Source organism: Cibotium barometz, chromosome 59, assembly GCF_041138505.1.
Source record: "Cibotium barometz isolate CiBa-2024 chromosome 59, ASM4113850v1, whole genome shotgun sequence".
NCBI lineage: Eukaryota > Viridiplantae > Streptophyta > Polypodiopsida > Cyatheales > Cibotiaceae > Cibotium > Cibotium barometz.
The window spans coordinates 32,427,669-32,440,011 of NC_141104.1; the positions used below are offsets into that span (position 1 = coordinate 32,427,669).

General features: G+C 43.6%; 1 protein-coding gene across 1 annotated transcript; it reads right to left on the reverse strand.

Annotated features, from left to right (window-relative positions):
* Positions 1 to 1,660: 1,660 nt before the first annotated feature.
* On the reverse strand, positions 1,661 to 11,627 carry LOC147605728 (beta-glucuronosyltransferase GlcAT14B-like). Its single transcript, XM_086793258.1, has 5 exons — positions 11,504 to 11,627; positions 10,381 to 11,347; positions 10,195 to 10,270; positions 9,984 to 10,099; positions 1,661 to 2,668 (listed from the first exon to the last, which is right to left on the reverse strand). Exons 2-5 carry the CDS (start codon positions 10,961 to 10,963, stop codon positions 2,145 to 2,147), a joined length of 1,299 nt encoding a protein of 432 aa, XP_086649384.1. The 5' UTR covers positions 10,964 to 11,347; positions 11,504 to 11,627; the 3' UTR covers positions 1,661 to 2,144.
* Positions 11,628 to 12,343: the final 716 nt, after the last annotated feature.

Genomic DNA, 12,343 nt, shown 5'->3' on the forward strand with positions numbered 1-12,343 from the left:
CCATGTATTATGTGGCTTTAGTCACAATACCTATGATGTCAATTATGTCCAATATATTTTACATAGTAAGCCATAGATCTAGTGAACAATATTCTAGCATCGTGTAATGATATTGATCTTGATGAGAGGATTTGCATATCCTATGACAAAGAAGAAAGCTTGGGTCCTTGCCACTTTTTCCACCTTGTGAACAATTCAATGTTGATGGTTGCCTAGATCTCCAATGATACTGGTGTTTGATTTTTTTTCTTTAAGATTGGGTTAAAGATCCTTTAATTGTCCTTTATTTTTGCACTAGTAGAAGCACCAACCTTGATGTGATTGAAACCTCAATTGAAATTTATCATCACCATATTTTAGAGAGATTTTTTGTGGGATATAGTTAAGGTCTTAAAGTACAAATTTTTATTTTGATGTCTTCATGGGTGGCTATATTTTGTTTGGTTGATCCTCTACAACCATGGTTAAGGTCCTCACAAGGTCACGTTCATGTGTTCAACCCAAAAGAAGTGCCTAAAGCCCTTGGGGGCTTTGATGTCTCTGAAGTAAGTGAGAAATCTGTAATTAGACTCATGGGCAGTGGATGTATCACCCATTAGTAGTAATGATATTATAGGATAACAAGTTAAGAGAGCTATGGTGACAGGAATTTTGAGAGCAAAACATCGGTCAATACACCATAGGATTTAAAAATGGATTACCCAATTGAACCTTTCAGTGATCTAATTCAAGGGAGATTTAAAGGGGACCGGATATCTTAATCTGCATTACTAGCCTTGTCTGTAAATCTATCGCAACCCGCGACCCATAAAGCCTGTACTAATTGTAGAGACCATGTCAATTGGTGTGCTCCCATAACGTCTGTACTCATTGTCCTGTTCAATGAGTAGGGCAAAATAGCTAGGCAAATAAGTAAAATCAGCTTGCATATTTTAAAATAGACAACATGAAATGAAAGGAAAATTCTTGAATGCCAAGTTGTATATGCAATGCAGTTTATATGTAATTAAGGCTAGTTAAAATTATGTCTACCTCCATAGTTTATACATAACATGATTGCTTTATCTATAGTACTTAAAACTGACTCTTAACATCTATGATTCTTCATTGTTTTTTTTAATAATCAATTCAAAATGATTACCAAGCAAAGTGACCTCATCGCGGCGAGAATACTCACCCATCCACTGTTCAAATAGTATGTGTTTAAAAACTCCCATCCATTTGAGCATTAAGGCACCAAGGGTTTGGTGCAGCAAAACCACCCTTAGTTTGTGGAGAGGAGAACTATAGGGGAATGAGCCAGTATCTCTAGCATTCCCACCCATACCTCTTTTGAAGTTGATTAGCCATGCATGTATTACAAAGTCTCCAAGCAGATTTAGCTACTAAGGTAGCTTTAACTAAATATTCATGTGATGACACGTGTGTGTGTGTGAGTGTGTGCCCCACACACACACACACACACACACAGTGTGACCTACCACATGAGCAGCTATACTTTCCTTCTGTAAGTCAAAATTTATCATTGTAAATAGATGGCAACCAATGAGCATCCTATGGTGATGTGGATCTTCATGTACAAAACCAGAATATTCTTCCTGCCAATTGCCATATTGCAACAACCAAAAACACTTCTGAAAGCACAAAGGCAGCCAAAAAATGCTTGTCAATCCATTCTTTTCCTGTGGAAAAAGGACAAACTGGCAATTCCATCACTTGATTTTTGGATACAGACTGAATGCCTTGGGTGTGAGGCCACACTGAGAGGCAATTACAAGCAAAATGCACGAGGGGGAACCGCTTCAAAATTGCAGGATTTGACATGGAGAAGCCATTACAAGCACATTGGAAGACACTCACATTGAAGCACATATGACTGCTCCTGACCAACTTCGCTTCAGGAGCGCCACCATTTCCTTAAACCACCACAAAATTTATCTCCAGGGAAACTGCTAGGCTTTCTCATTATCGTAACACAATACACGAGAAAATTCACCAAGAACTCCCATCATCACATCAACATGTCCACCAACACATCACCATGAACCGTCCGTCCATCAAGACCGCATGCCTAGCATCAAACCACCAACCATGCACCATGCTAGCATCATCCCTTGTCGAACCCACTTAGCAACCAATACATATCATTCTTCATGGACCAGACACTGATTTGCCCTGAATACTTCTGCTGCCAACTTCCTCAAAACCAAAGCTTCAAGTCTCTTGGCCCCAGGTCCTGGCTTAAGTATGTTAGGATCCCCCAATACACCACATGGATCTCCCCACTGATTTGAACCTATGCACCAGCCACCAGGTGTAGCATAGTCCCTTTTCCTGCCTAGATGCTCTTTATCTATCTTATTTAGCACTGGGTCATCAGCTCTAAACTTCCTAGCAAAAGCCGCCCCACTTGCAGTCATGTTATCAAAATGCTCTGTGCTTAATGTGATTGGGTGCTGCTTTGGTGGAGAGTCCCACAGTATATAATGCAAGTCATGATTCACGGTTGTGTTCCGAAACTCTCGTGTGTTACACAGGACTGTGTGAAAGTAGCCTTCTGGAGAGGACACAAAGTTGGCATAATACATTAACAAGGTCCGCGGTAGATTATCCCAACCAAAGATGCAGTACTCCATAAAACTTCTCGTCAGAGCCATCCAAGCTGATCCTGCAGCAAAGAATGACAGCTCTCCCTTGGAAATTGTTAATCCAAAAGCACGCACGCACATGCACATGCACACACGTATCCATTTTGGTGCAGTTTCTTAGAAGTGTAGTGCAGTGTAGTGTTAAGAGCTACGTGCTTGGTTAACAGGGTGTTTTTTGGTCAAGTATGCAGCAGGACTCTCGCATGCTCTGCAGCTGCATGGCCTTCTTGCAGGACGTAGAGGTCAGACACATTTCTAACCAAACAGCTTACTTACCCTTTGAGCTTGTATACATACTATGGCTCCCAATGCTAGTACATGTTTCCTTCTGGTCTGGGTCTTGTAAGGGGACGAATAGAGATGCCAGGAAGCTCTTTTACAGATGTGGGTAGCTGATAGGTTCATTGAAAGTACCATATGTAGCCTAACCTTATTTCTCCATTTTTAGAATGTTAGGCCCTACACTATTGTCATGTGAACGCCCATTCCCAACACCTTTCAAGTCTATTTCCACCAGGTTGCATCACAAAAAACTGTGGTCTCTTGCTGTTTTTTCACAGTCTTTTTGAGCCTTTGCTGCTTCACTTGTAACGCTTATGTCAATATAACCCCTGGGCTCTTATTTCAGGGCCTAATTAGGAAATTTCTCCCATCTAGGGCCTTAGCTAGAGCCCTCAGTGAAAAAAATGGTCGGTCCACTTATATAAATGATAAATCTATACACCTCCAAGACCCCTAGATTTCAATTTCCAAGTCAAGCTGAATGGGTGAAACCCGTGAAACACTTGCAATGCCTAGAACATTAAAACATCTTCTGTACATTAAGGGGAGGGATTTCACATTTGAAGGCATAAAATGGCCCCCTCGGTTTTAATGAACTGTAAACCTTTAAATTTACACAACATCACATTAAAATAAACAAAGGTATAGGCATTACTCACCACCTGTTCACATGCCACAAACCAGTTAGAAGACAGGGCACACGCACGGTTCACGCGTGGGCGTTTCCTACCTATGAACTGTGGACATGCATGCATAGCAAGTAGTCACACGAAAATTGTGCACACCAAACAGTTTCAAGTATGCAAACATGTTTGCACGTGTAACTTTGCCATGGAAACACCTCTCTTTCATGGAACTTATAAAGCACAGGCATTTCTGGGCACAAATCTAGCTCTCAGAAAAGCACAAGTCAAGGATCTCAGGCACTCGGGTCCACGCACTCGCCATAATACCGGCAACATGAAGGATGTCTGGCTCAGGTACGAGAAATGAAGAAAGTGGAATCAAGACACAGTGGAAAGCAGTATACAAAGAAGAATCAATTATATTTACAAGAGATCCCTAAGAGGGATATATACAATCACCTTGAATGCAAAACTCAGTGTTCCTATGTTCAAAAGAAAAAGAATGACTAGAACAATCTATCTGGACCTTAAGGGTCTTAAACCATTGAATCCCTAATAGCAAGTCTACATGCTCTAGGTGCATAACATAGCACTTCAAAATATCTCTGTGGTCTTGAATCCGAATTGGTAGCTTTTCCACCTTTTGATCCCACACTTGCCGACCCGCAGGTAGGCGTACCTCGTAGGTATGATCGTTAGGCGTCGTATCCAGACCCAATTTCTGCACAAGTTTGTAATTGACAAAGTTGTGTGAGCTTCTAAGGTCTAGAAGAATGTGGATTGTATGGCCATTCACTTCTCCATAAACTCGAAGAAGATCGGACAAGCCGAAAACCTTAGAGTTGAACAAACAATGAGAACATAAACTAGGGCGAAAAAGCACATTGACTAAAGTACCTGTCAAAGACAACTGGTTGGCTACCTTTGTCTTGAGTCATCAGCGCGGATAACTTCCTTTTGTGCTTGTTCCCCTGCTCGGTTACGGTTTTGGTTTTGGAAGAGACCATCGTATCATCATAAATGTGCGCAGAGTAAATGGCCTCGTCCAAAGTTTTGCACTTGTTATTCTTGACCTGTAAACGGTACGAGTCGGGTAATCCTGCTACGAAGAAACCCAATAGAGTAGTAGAATCCATCTTCGTAGCTTTCATCTGCAAGTCTCTAAATCTCTGGAGGAGGTAGACCTCATAAGTGAGGTTCTGCGAGATCATGGTCAAACTCGCAAACTCAGCAACTATGTTGTAGTCATCCTCCTTCTTGAGGAACTCTTTCTTGAAGACTTCTTCAAACTGGCCCAGGTTGTTGGTTTAGGTCTGAGTTCTTTCCACCAGAGCAAAGCCTTGCCCGAGAGGAAACCTGTTACCAACTGAATCTTTTTGTCATCGCTATATGGATGAAACTGAAAGTGGACCTGCCACTTATGTAGCCACATGTCCACAATCTCCTTGGTACGCTACTTTTGCTCGCCCCCAAACTGCTCCGGAGTGATGTTGGGGCCTAAAGCAGACGCCAAGGTATCCATGCCCGAGAGAGTAGACAGAGTAGTGGTCAAAAGAGAGATGGTATTCTACAATGTCTACATCTGCGTGGCAACCTGTGCCTGATGCTCCATGAAAGAAGCCTCAAAAGTAATTTTAAACTCCTGAAAATTTAGTCACGAAATCTTCGAAAAGATCGCCTTCGGCGGCCTCGATAGCCGGGAGGTCTTCGGGTTCAGTTACAGGTTCCATCTCGGATTCTTGGGTCGACATCCCAAAAGAGGAGAGGTAAATAGAAAGTAAAAGCTCTCGAAAGTTGCGCGCAAAAGGGTTCGGGTAGCGCTAAGGAGAGCTGGCTGCTAAGGGAAGAGAGAAAACAAGGTGCTATGAACTCCACAAAAAACCTGCGCTGAATTCTAGAAGCCCACGCTGGTTTTTTAAGCCCACAAAAGTTTTTTTTTTTTTAAATTCCACGGTGGGTGGCATTTTTTTTTTTAAATTCCACGGTGGATGGCGTTTTGCTTTACCCGCGCTACTTGCGTTTTTTTAAAGCCACGCTGGTCGGGTTTTAAAAGTCAGGGTACCTGTAAAGCCACGCTACATGCGTTTTTGTTTTGTTTTGCTACTTTTTTTTAAAACGTGAAGTCCTTTAAAAAAAACGGGAAAGCAACGCGAGGCTTAAAAAAAACGGGGGGCTTTAAAAAGCGCCGCACCCGACCTGTGAACGGCAGCAACGAAGGAAAAACTCGCCGCACCTGAGCTGCCCATCACCTGCGAACAGCAGCAACGAAAGAAAATAAAACAGTTCTCTCTCTCTCTCGCTTACGCACAGCCGACAGGCTTCTTTCACTTGCAAACCAGCAAAACTTTCTTTCACTTGCCAATCTTTACAACCCTACTTCCCGACCACATCCCATCTCAGGTTCATTATAAGTACACAAAAAAAAAAAAGCAACCTTCCATGACAAAAAAAACAGCCATATACATGAAAAAACCAGCAGTTCTCAAGAACTCGTACCTCTTTCTTCTCGCTGTCCGAGGCATGCTCTAATACCACTGTCAAATCCCCAAGGGTCTCCTCGTAGAGCAATCCTAAAATAAGACTCAAAACCTGCAAAACATAGCCATAAACTATGAAGGGGGTGCACGCCTTACCACCCATGACAATCGTGGGCAAAACCCACAAGACCTGGCTGTCCCCACTAAGCCATGAGCTAAGATAACTAGCAAGACGCACCGACCAATCTCTACCCCATGACGTCCCATACCGCCACGAAGCTACCCTCGCGGGCCTCGAGACTTTTGCCAACCTCGGTTGCATGAAGCAGGTGCACGTCTGCACTAGATCAAGACTCCTGACCGCAGAGCTCTCGCATGGACTAGCCAGCCTGACCAACTAACTGACCTTGGCCGCCCTTTTTTAGGCTCTTAGCCGGTCTCACCGGGTGCCCACACATGGGCGCCCGCCAATTAGTCCATCCCCAGCCCAACTCGTCAATCAGCCTGCCTAGCTCCAAGTTACCCCAAGCCTCAAAGCTAGTCTTGAGTGCGTGCTGCACACGATAGATACACTCTGTGCACACGACATACACAATTTATGGCTTTGTTTTGCAAGTTTCGAGTCTTATTTCAAAATTTCTCTACGAGGAGACCCTTGGGGATCTGACAAGGCGAGCAGCGCAAACAGGTGTAGCCACCGGTGGATGGGCGGCACAAGTGGTGAGAGAAAATCCGGACGCCGTGAGTTGCAGAGAGCCGCTGAGTTTTTGCAAGAGCAGGGCATTCAAAGCCGCCAGCTCACCTCTACCAACTCCCCCTCACAAAATGGAGTGGTCGAGCACAAGAACCGTACCGTTATGGATATGCCACGCTCCATGCTCTTTGTAGCAAAGCTACCTGAACGCCTTGGTCAAAAGCGGTCAACACTGCGGTGTACCTTCTAAATCGTTTCCCTATAGTCGTCGTCCCTCACAGAACCCCGTTTGAGGCATTTTATGGCGAGAAACCGACTGTTTCCCGTCTCTGAGTCTTTGGGTGTCGTGCTTACACACACACACACTCCGAATGACACGAGAGGCAAGCTTAAGCCAAGAAGTGAGTTGCTCATTTTTGTGGGCTACTCTTCTGAATCAAAGGCCTCCAAAGTCTTTGATCCAAGATCAAACAAGGTCTTCGTTCGTCGAGACATTGCCTTTGATGAGCGAGCAATTTTTCGCCTTTCGCTAGCCATACCACCCGATCAAGAATCTCCGACTATGCCACATGAACCCAATCAGTCGACTCTTACTCCACCACTTGAGGAGACTTCCTCCTCCCGACAACCACCCAGGACCCTTTATCCCACTGCTACCAACAGACCATGCAAGATTCATGCATACTTCCCAACGATATCCCCTTGGACAGTCCTCGTCGGTCCACCAAGCTCAATCCTCATGCCTCATTTGTCTCTATGTTTTCAGCAGACTATGTGACACATGATGAGCCAACATCATGGAAAGAGCAATCAAACAACCCGCCTAGAAATAGGCTATGGAACAAGGATTCGAAAGCATTGACCATAACAGCACGTGGTCCCTTGTGGAGCACCCTCGTCATAATAAGGTCATTGGAACCAAATGGATATTCCGCACCAAATTTAATATATATACCTAGATGAATCCAGGTGCCCAAGTTCACCTTTTAGGAACGTGCATGTTATATACTCATGGTAGTCAACCCACAAGACTATATAACTATCAACTCCATTATACATAGTATGGACTAGATACTACGACATCCCCACTAATGTCATTAGTGCCCAATAGTGGGTATAGAACTTTGTATCAAGATATGCTCTCACACACGCACTCCACACACACACACATAAGAGCATATATTCAAACAAAGCCCTTCATACTGAGTTTCTGTCAAACCTCCGGAGATGCAGGGCAGACTCAGCCATAATGAAGCCTAGCACTAAGAGAAGTAGCAAATAGAAAGAATTAGTACAGCAAATAAGTAGTTGATAGGGCAATGCATCAAATTTAGGGCCGATGGTACCTTGGACAAGTACAAAGCCCGGCTTGTTATGCAAGGTTTTTGCCAAAAAGAAAGCATTGACTTCGACAAGACCTTCGCACCTACAACTCGAATGACGACCATCCATCTCTTACTCAATCTGACAGCACACCACAACTGGCCATTCTACTAGATGGATATCAAGAATGCCTTCCTAAATAGCATTCTCGAGGAGGAAGTCTATATATACCTAGATGAATCCAGGAACATGCCCAAATTTACCTTTTAGGAACGTGCATGCTATATACTCATGGTAGTCAACCCACAAGACTAACTCCATTATGCATAGTATGGACTAGATACTACGACATCCCCACTAACGTCATCAGTGCCCAATAGTGGGTGTAGAACTCTGTATCAAGATATCTCGAGGAGGAAGTCTATATATACTTAGATGAATCCAGGAACATGCCTAAGTTTACCTTTTAGGAACGTGCATGCTATATACTCATGGTAGTCAACCCACAAGACTATATAACTATCAACTCCATTATGCATAGTATGGACTAGATACTACGACATCCCCACTAACGTCATCAGTGCCCAATAGTGGGTGTAGAACTCTGTATCAAGATATGCTCTCACACACGCACTCCACACACACACATAAAGAGCATATATTCACACAAAGCCCTTCGTACTGAGTTTCTGTCAAACCTCCGGAGATGCAGACTCAGCCATAATGAAGCCTAGCACTAAGGGAAGTAGCAAATAGAAAGAATTAGTACAGGAAGTCCATGTTGACCAACCTCTAGGCTTCCCACTCCCCGAGCATGAGGACAAAGTCTTCCGCCTGCATGAAGCTCTTTACGAGCTTAACCAAACCCCTCGAGCGTGGTATCATCACATCGACAAATTTCTACGCAACCAAGGTTTTTCAACCATCCCACTGTGATCCCAATATCTATATCCATACAGATCAGCTACCTAGTGTTGTATGTCAATGATCTCATCATAACTAGTTCAAATCAAGCCAAAGTGGTTGATATCATTCCTCGGTATACGGAGTGTAGCACTATGTCGATGTGGCACCCTAGTACAACAGGTGCATGTGATACGGTAAGTCCCCATGAAACATATTGGAGATGTAAGCGGACTATCTCTTCTTAACAGAGCACTTTCAAAAGTATTGATTGTAACTCCTATTCATGCTGAATGAGTCTCCCACTTGTGATTGAAAGTGTCCTATAGCAACTCATGTGTCAAGGTTGCCGTGTAGAAACAAAATGCCCAAGTAAATCCTTCCTAGCATGGCTAAGTTGTAGGGCCTCTGCACATAGGAGTCTAGAACTACTAGATTAAGGGGAAATGTTGAAAATGTGATCTCGTCATCATACATAGATGAAGAGGGGGGGGGGGGGGTGGGGGGGGGAGAGAGAGAGAGAGAGAGAGAGAGAGAGAGGGGGGGGTGAACATGTTAAAGATTGACTGTCAAACATTGAATTACTTTGTGAAAATGTAAAAGGTAAAGAACAATCTTGAAAGGGAGGATAGAGATTCTAGGTGATCAAGAGAATTTAGAGGTGTTGATTGGAGAAATTGTGGGGGAGAAATTAATGGGATTTGATGGAGTGATCAAGGAGAGAAAAGGGGATCTAGATGCTCCTCTTGAGTACTATAAAATGATGCATCTCCTAGGTGATTTTGAGAGTGGATTTTGAAATGCAATATAACAACTGCAACAAATAAACTGTCTTAATAACATCGAGTAACAGGAAAGCATTGTCATTGCCCATGCCTCAAGCCATGGGACATAACTCCATGTAACAAGCAGTACACGAAAGCTAACATGCAAGACTGCTCCATTTTGACAGAGGCTGCAAGTTTGATGAGAAACTGTAGCATTCTTCTAATCAAAATACAAGAAACATCTTATGGTCTTTGCAAGATACCTATGAATAGCTTGAAGGCCTTGGGCAGAGGTCGGCGTTGCATGACCCAGAAAACATCACTCTTCTTGTTCATGAATAAACCTGGGTCAATTATGACAGGCCTGGCCCTTTGAAATCTGCAAGGGAAGGGAAATCAGGATGCTTTCAATCTGATGCAGCCACATTAAAAAATGAGTAGAGCTGATGTGATTCTAACTGTGAAGTGACTCACTCTCGCCAGCCAAGGTCACTAGTGTGCTCAATGAAGTTGAGGTCCTTGGGCAAGAACGAGAAGACGTGGAGGAGATCTGTCGGGATCAAGATTGTCAATTCTCAAATTTATACTGAAGAAAACACACATATTGAACATCTACGCTTAAGAAGTACCACCCTGCACATAAGAGAGTTTAAGAAGTACCATCTTGAGTTACAAGGGGATAATCTGAGGCGCTCAGATTGATGAACCAGTCCCAATGCTTGCTGTACTTGAGCAGAATGGCTGCTCCATGAAGTGTACATGCAATCATGGAGGAGCCCTTGTAAGTAACCAGGTTGGCCTTTCCAACCACATGAACATTGCCCCCTTGCTGGAAGGAAGAGAACTGCTTCACAAATTCGGCAAGCAAAACCCTTTCTCTGATAGGCGCTTCAAGGTCCAAGTGCAGCAGGTAGTGGTTACGCGGATGATAAATGGCTTGCAGAAGCCTCTTCATGCTGTTCGCATCACCCTTGGTTCCAGAGATAAGGTAAGCAAACCTTGGGGGTATAGGCATATCAGAAGAAAGGGAGGAGGATTTTGAGAAGATGTCATCGGGATCAGCAGGCGGGTTGACCTCTGATGTGATGATGGAGATGGACTTGTAGGTAGATGATGATGAGCCTAGATTCACAATTGCCGCCAGTATGAGAAGCAGGGAGGAAATGATGGTAATGAAGAGGACACGCATCCATTTGCCTTCAAGCATAGCAAAACCCATGGAGAAATGTGAGGTTTTCTTCATCTCTCCTTAATCTAAAGTTGTAGCCCACCCCACATTGGATAGAGCAGAATCCACATCAATTCAAGCAAAGCCCACTTCAATAAGAGACAGAACCCAGCTTCATAGAGCTTCAGAAACAGCAGAACCCATATTGATTAGAGCTAAATAGGATTCACTCGGTCAGAACCCACATAGACTGGTGGTTGACCCGCATCCATACTGGCGTAACTCACTTCGATCAGAGAAAAACCCCATTATCTAGGGCTAATTTGGTTTAATGAGGGCAAAAACCCACATCAATGAAGCTTCGGCTATGCCGTACAGACCTCCCAATGATCCCAGAACAGCACAATGGCGGCCCAACATACAGCTCCACCATCACACAGTGACCATTTTCCGCCATATCTGCAATCAAGCAAAGCTACCCTCGTCACTATAGAAAACTGAGCATCAAGTGTCTCGATGTGGGCATTTTGCGCAGTACTGCTCCACAAAGAAAGTACCACGAAAGAGCTTGCAAAGACTGTTACAAACGAAGCTAACAATGCAGGTGTCACATACCTCAATCCATCGCTGGCTGTAAAGACGTGCACTCAACGCATAATAAATAATTGATTATATTTATATATAACGCTTTGAATAAACCATGTGCACAGTCTTTCTAGCTTCAAATTTTCCCACCTTTAAACACTTTTTTTTTTTGGCCTCTTTTGATTTGACTGCCGTCGCATCATGAGGGCCTCAAAAGATACTCACCTAGGTTAAAGGAAAAGAGGCCCCTGTTTCAAAGGTTCGTGCATCTAAATGGACCTAATTAATTAATAGTTACCCCATTCATAATGTTTGGGATTAATATATATCTTCCTTGTTGCCAAGGTGGATATATACCAACCGCTCAACAAGCACTCCACACATAATGTGCCAGATTAATATATATCTTCCTTGTTGGGAAGGTGGATATATACTATTGGCTCAACAAGCACACCACACTGGCGGGTCCCCATCATGGAACCCGACCATTCTACCAGCTAAACTACACACCCATATCCTTTGATATAAACTTTTTTTTGTTAATGTTTAGGGTGGGTATTGAAATTGCATACCAACACCTCCACCTCCCAGGTGGAGAAAGGATAGATTAGAACCCAACACCTCTACTTTGGAAGACATGGGCTCTATTACCATTGAGCTACAACCCACGAGGCAATATCTTTGAGGGACTTATTTTGCCCATTTCAAATTACAAGCTATTCATGAGATTCGGATTTGAAGTGACATGGACTCTCTCTCTCTCTCTCTCTCTCTCTCTCTCTCTCTCTCTCTCATGTGGCACTGACACCATGGTGGTGCACATCTAAACGTTCCTATCACCTATTGTTCCCCGTTGCTCTCTCTATTGCC

Coding starts and splice junctions, on each gene's coding strand:
- LOC147605728 (XM_086793258.1), bottom strand. CDS start 10,963: ATGAAGAAAACCTCACATTTCTCCATGGGTTTTGCTATGCTTGAAGGC. Junction 10,100..10,194: donor AGTGACCTTGGCTGGCGAGA/GTGAGTCACTTC, acceptor CTTCCCTTGCAG/ATTTCAAAGGGCCAGGCCTG. Junction 2,669..9,983: donor GGCCTTCAAGCTATTCATAG/GTATCTTGCAAA, acceptor TCTTTGCTGCAG/GATCAGCTTGGATGGCTCTG.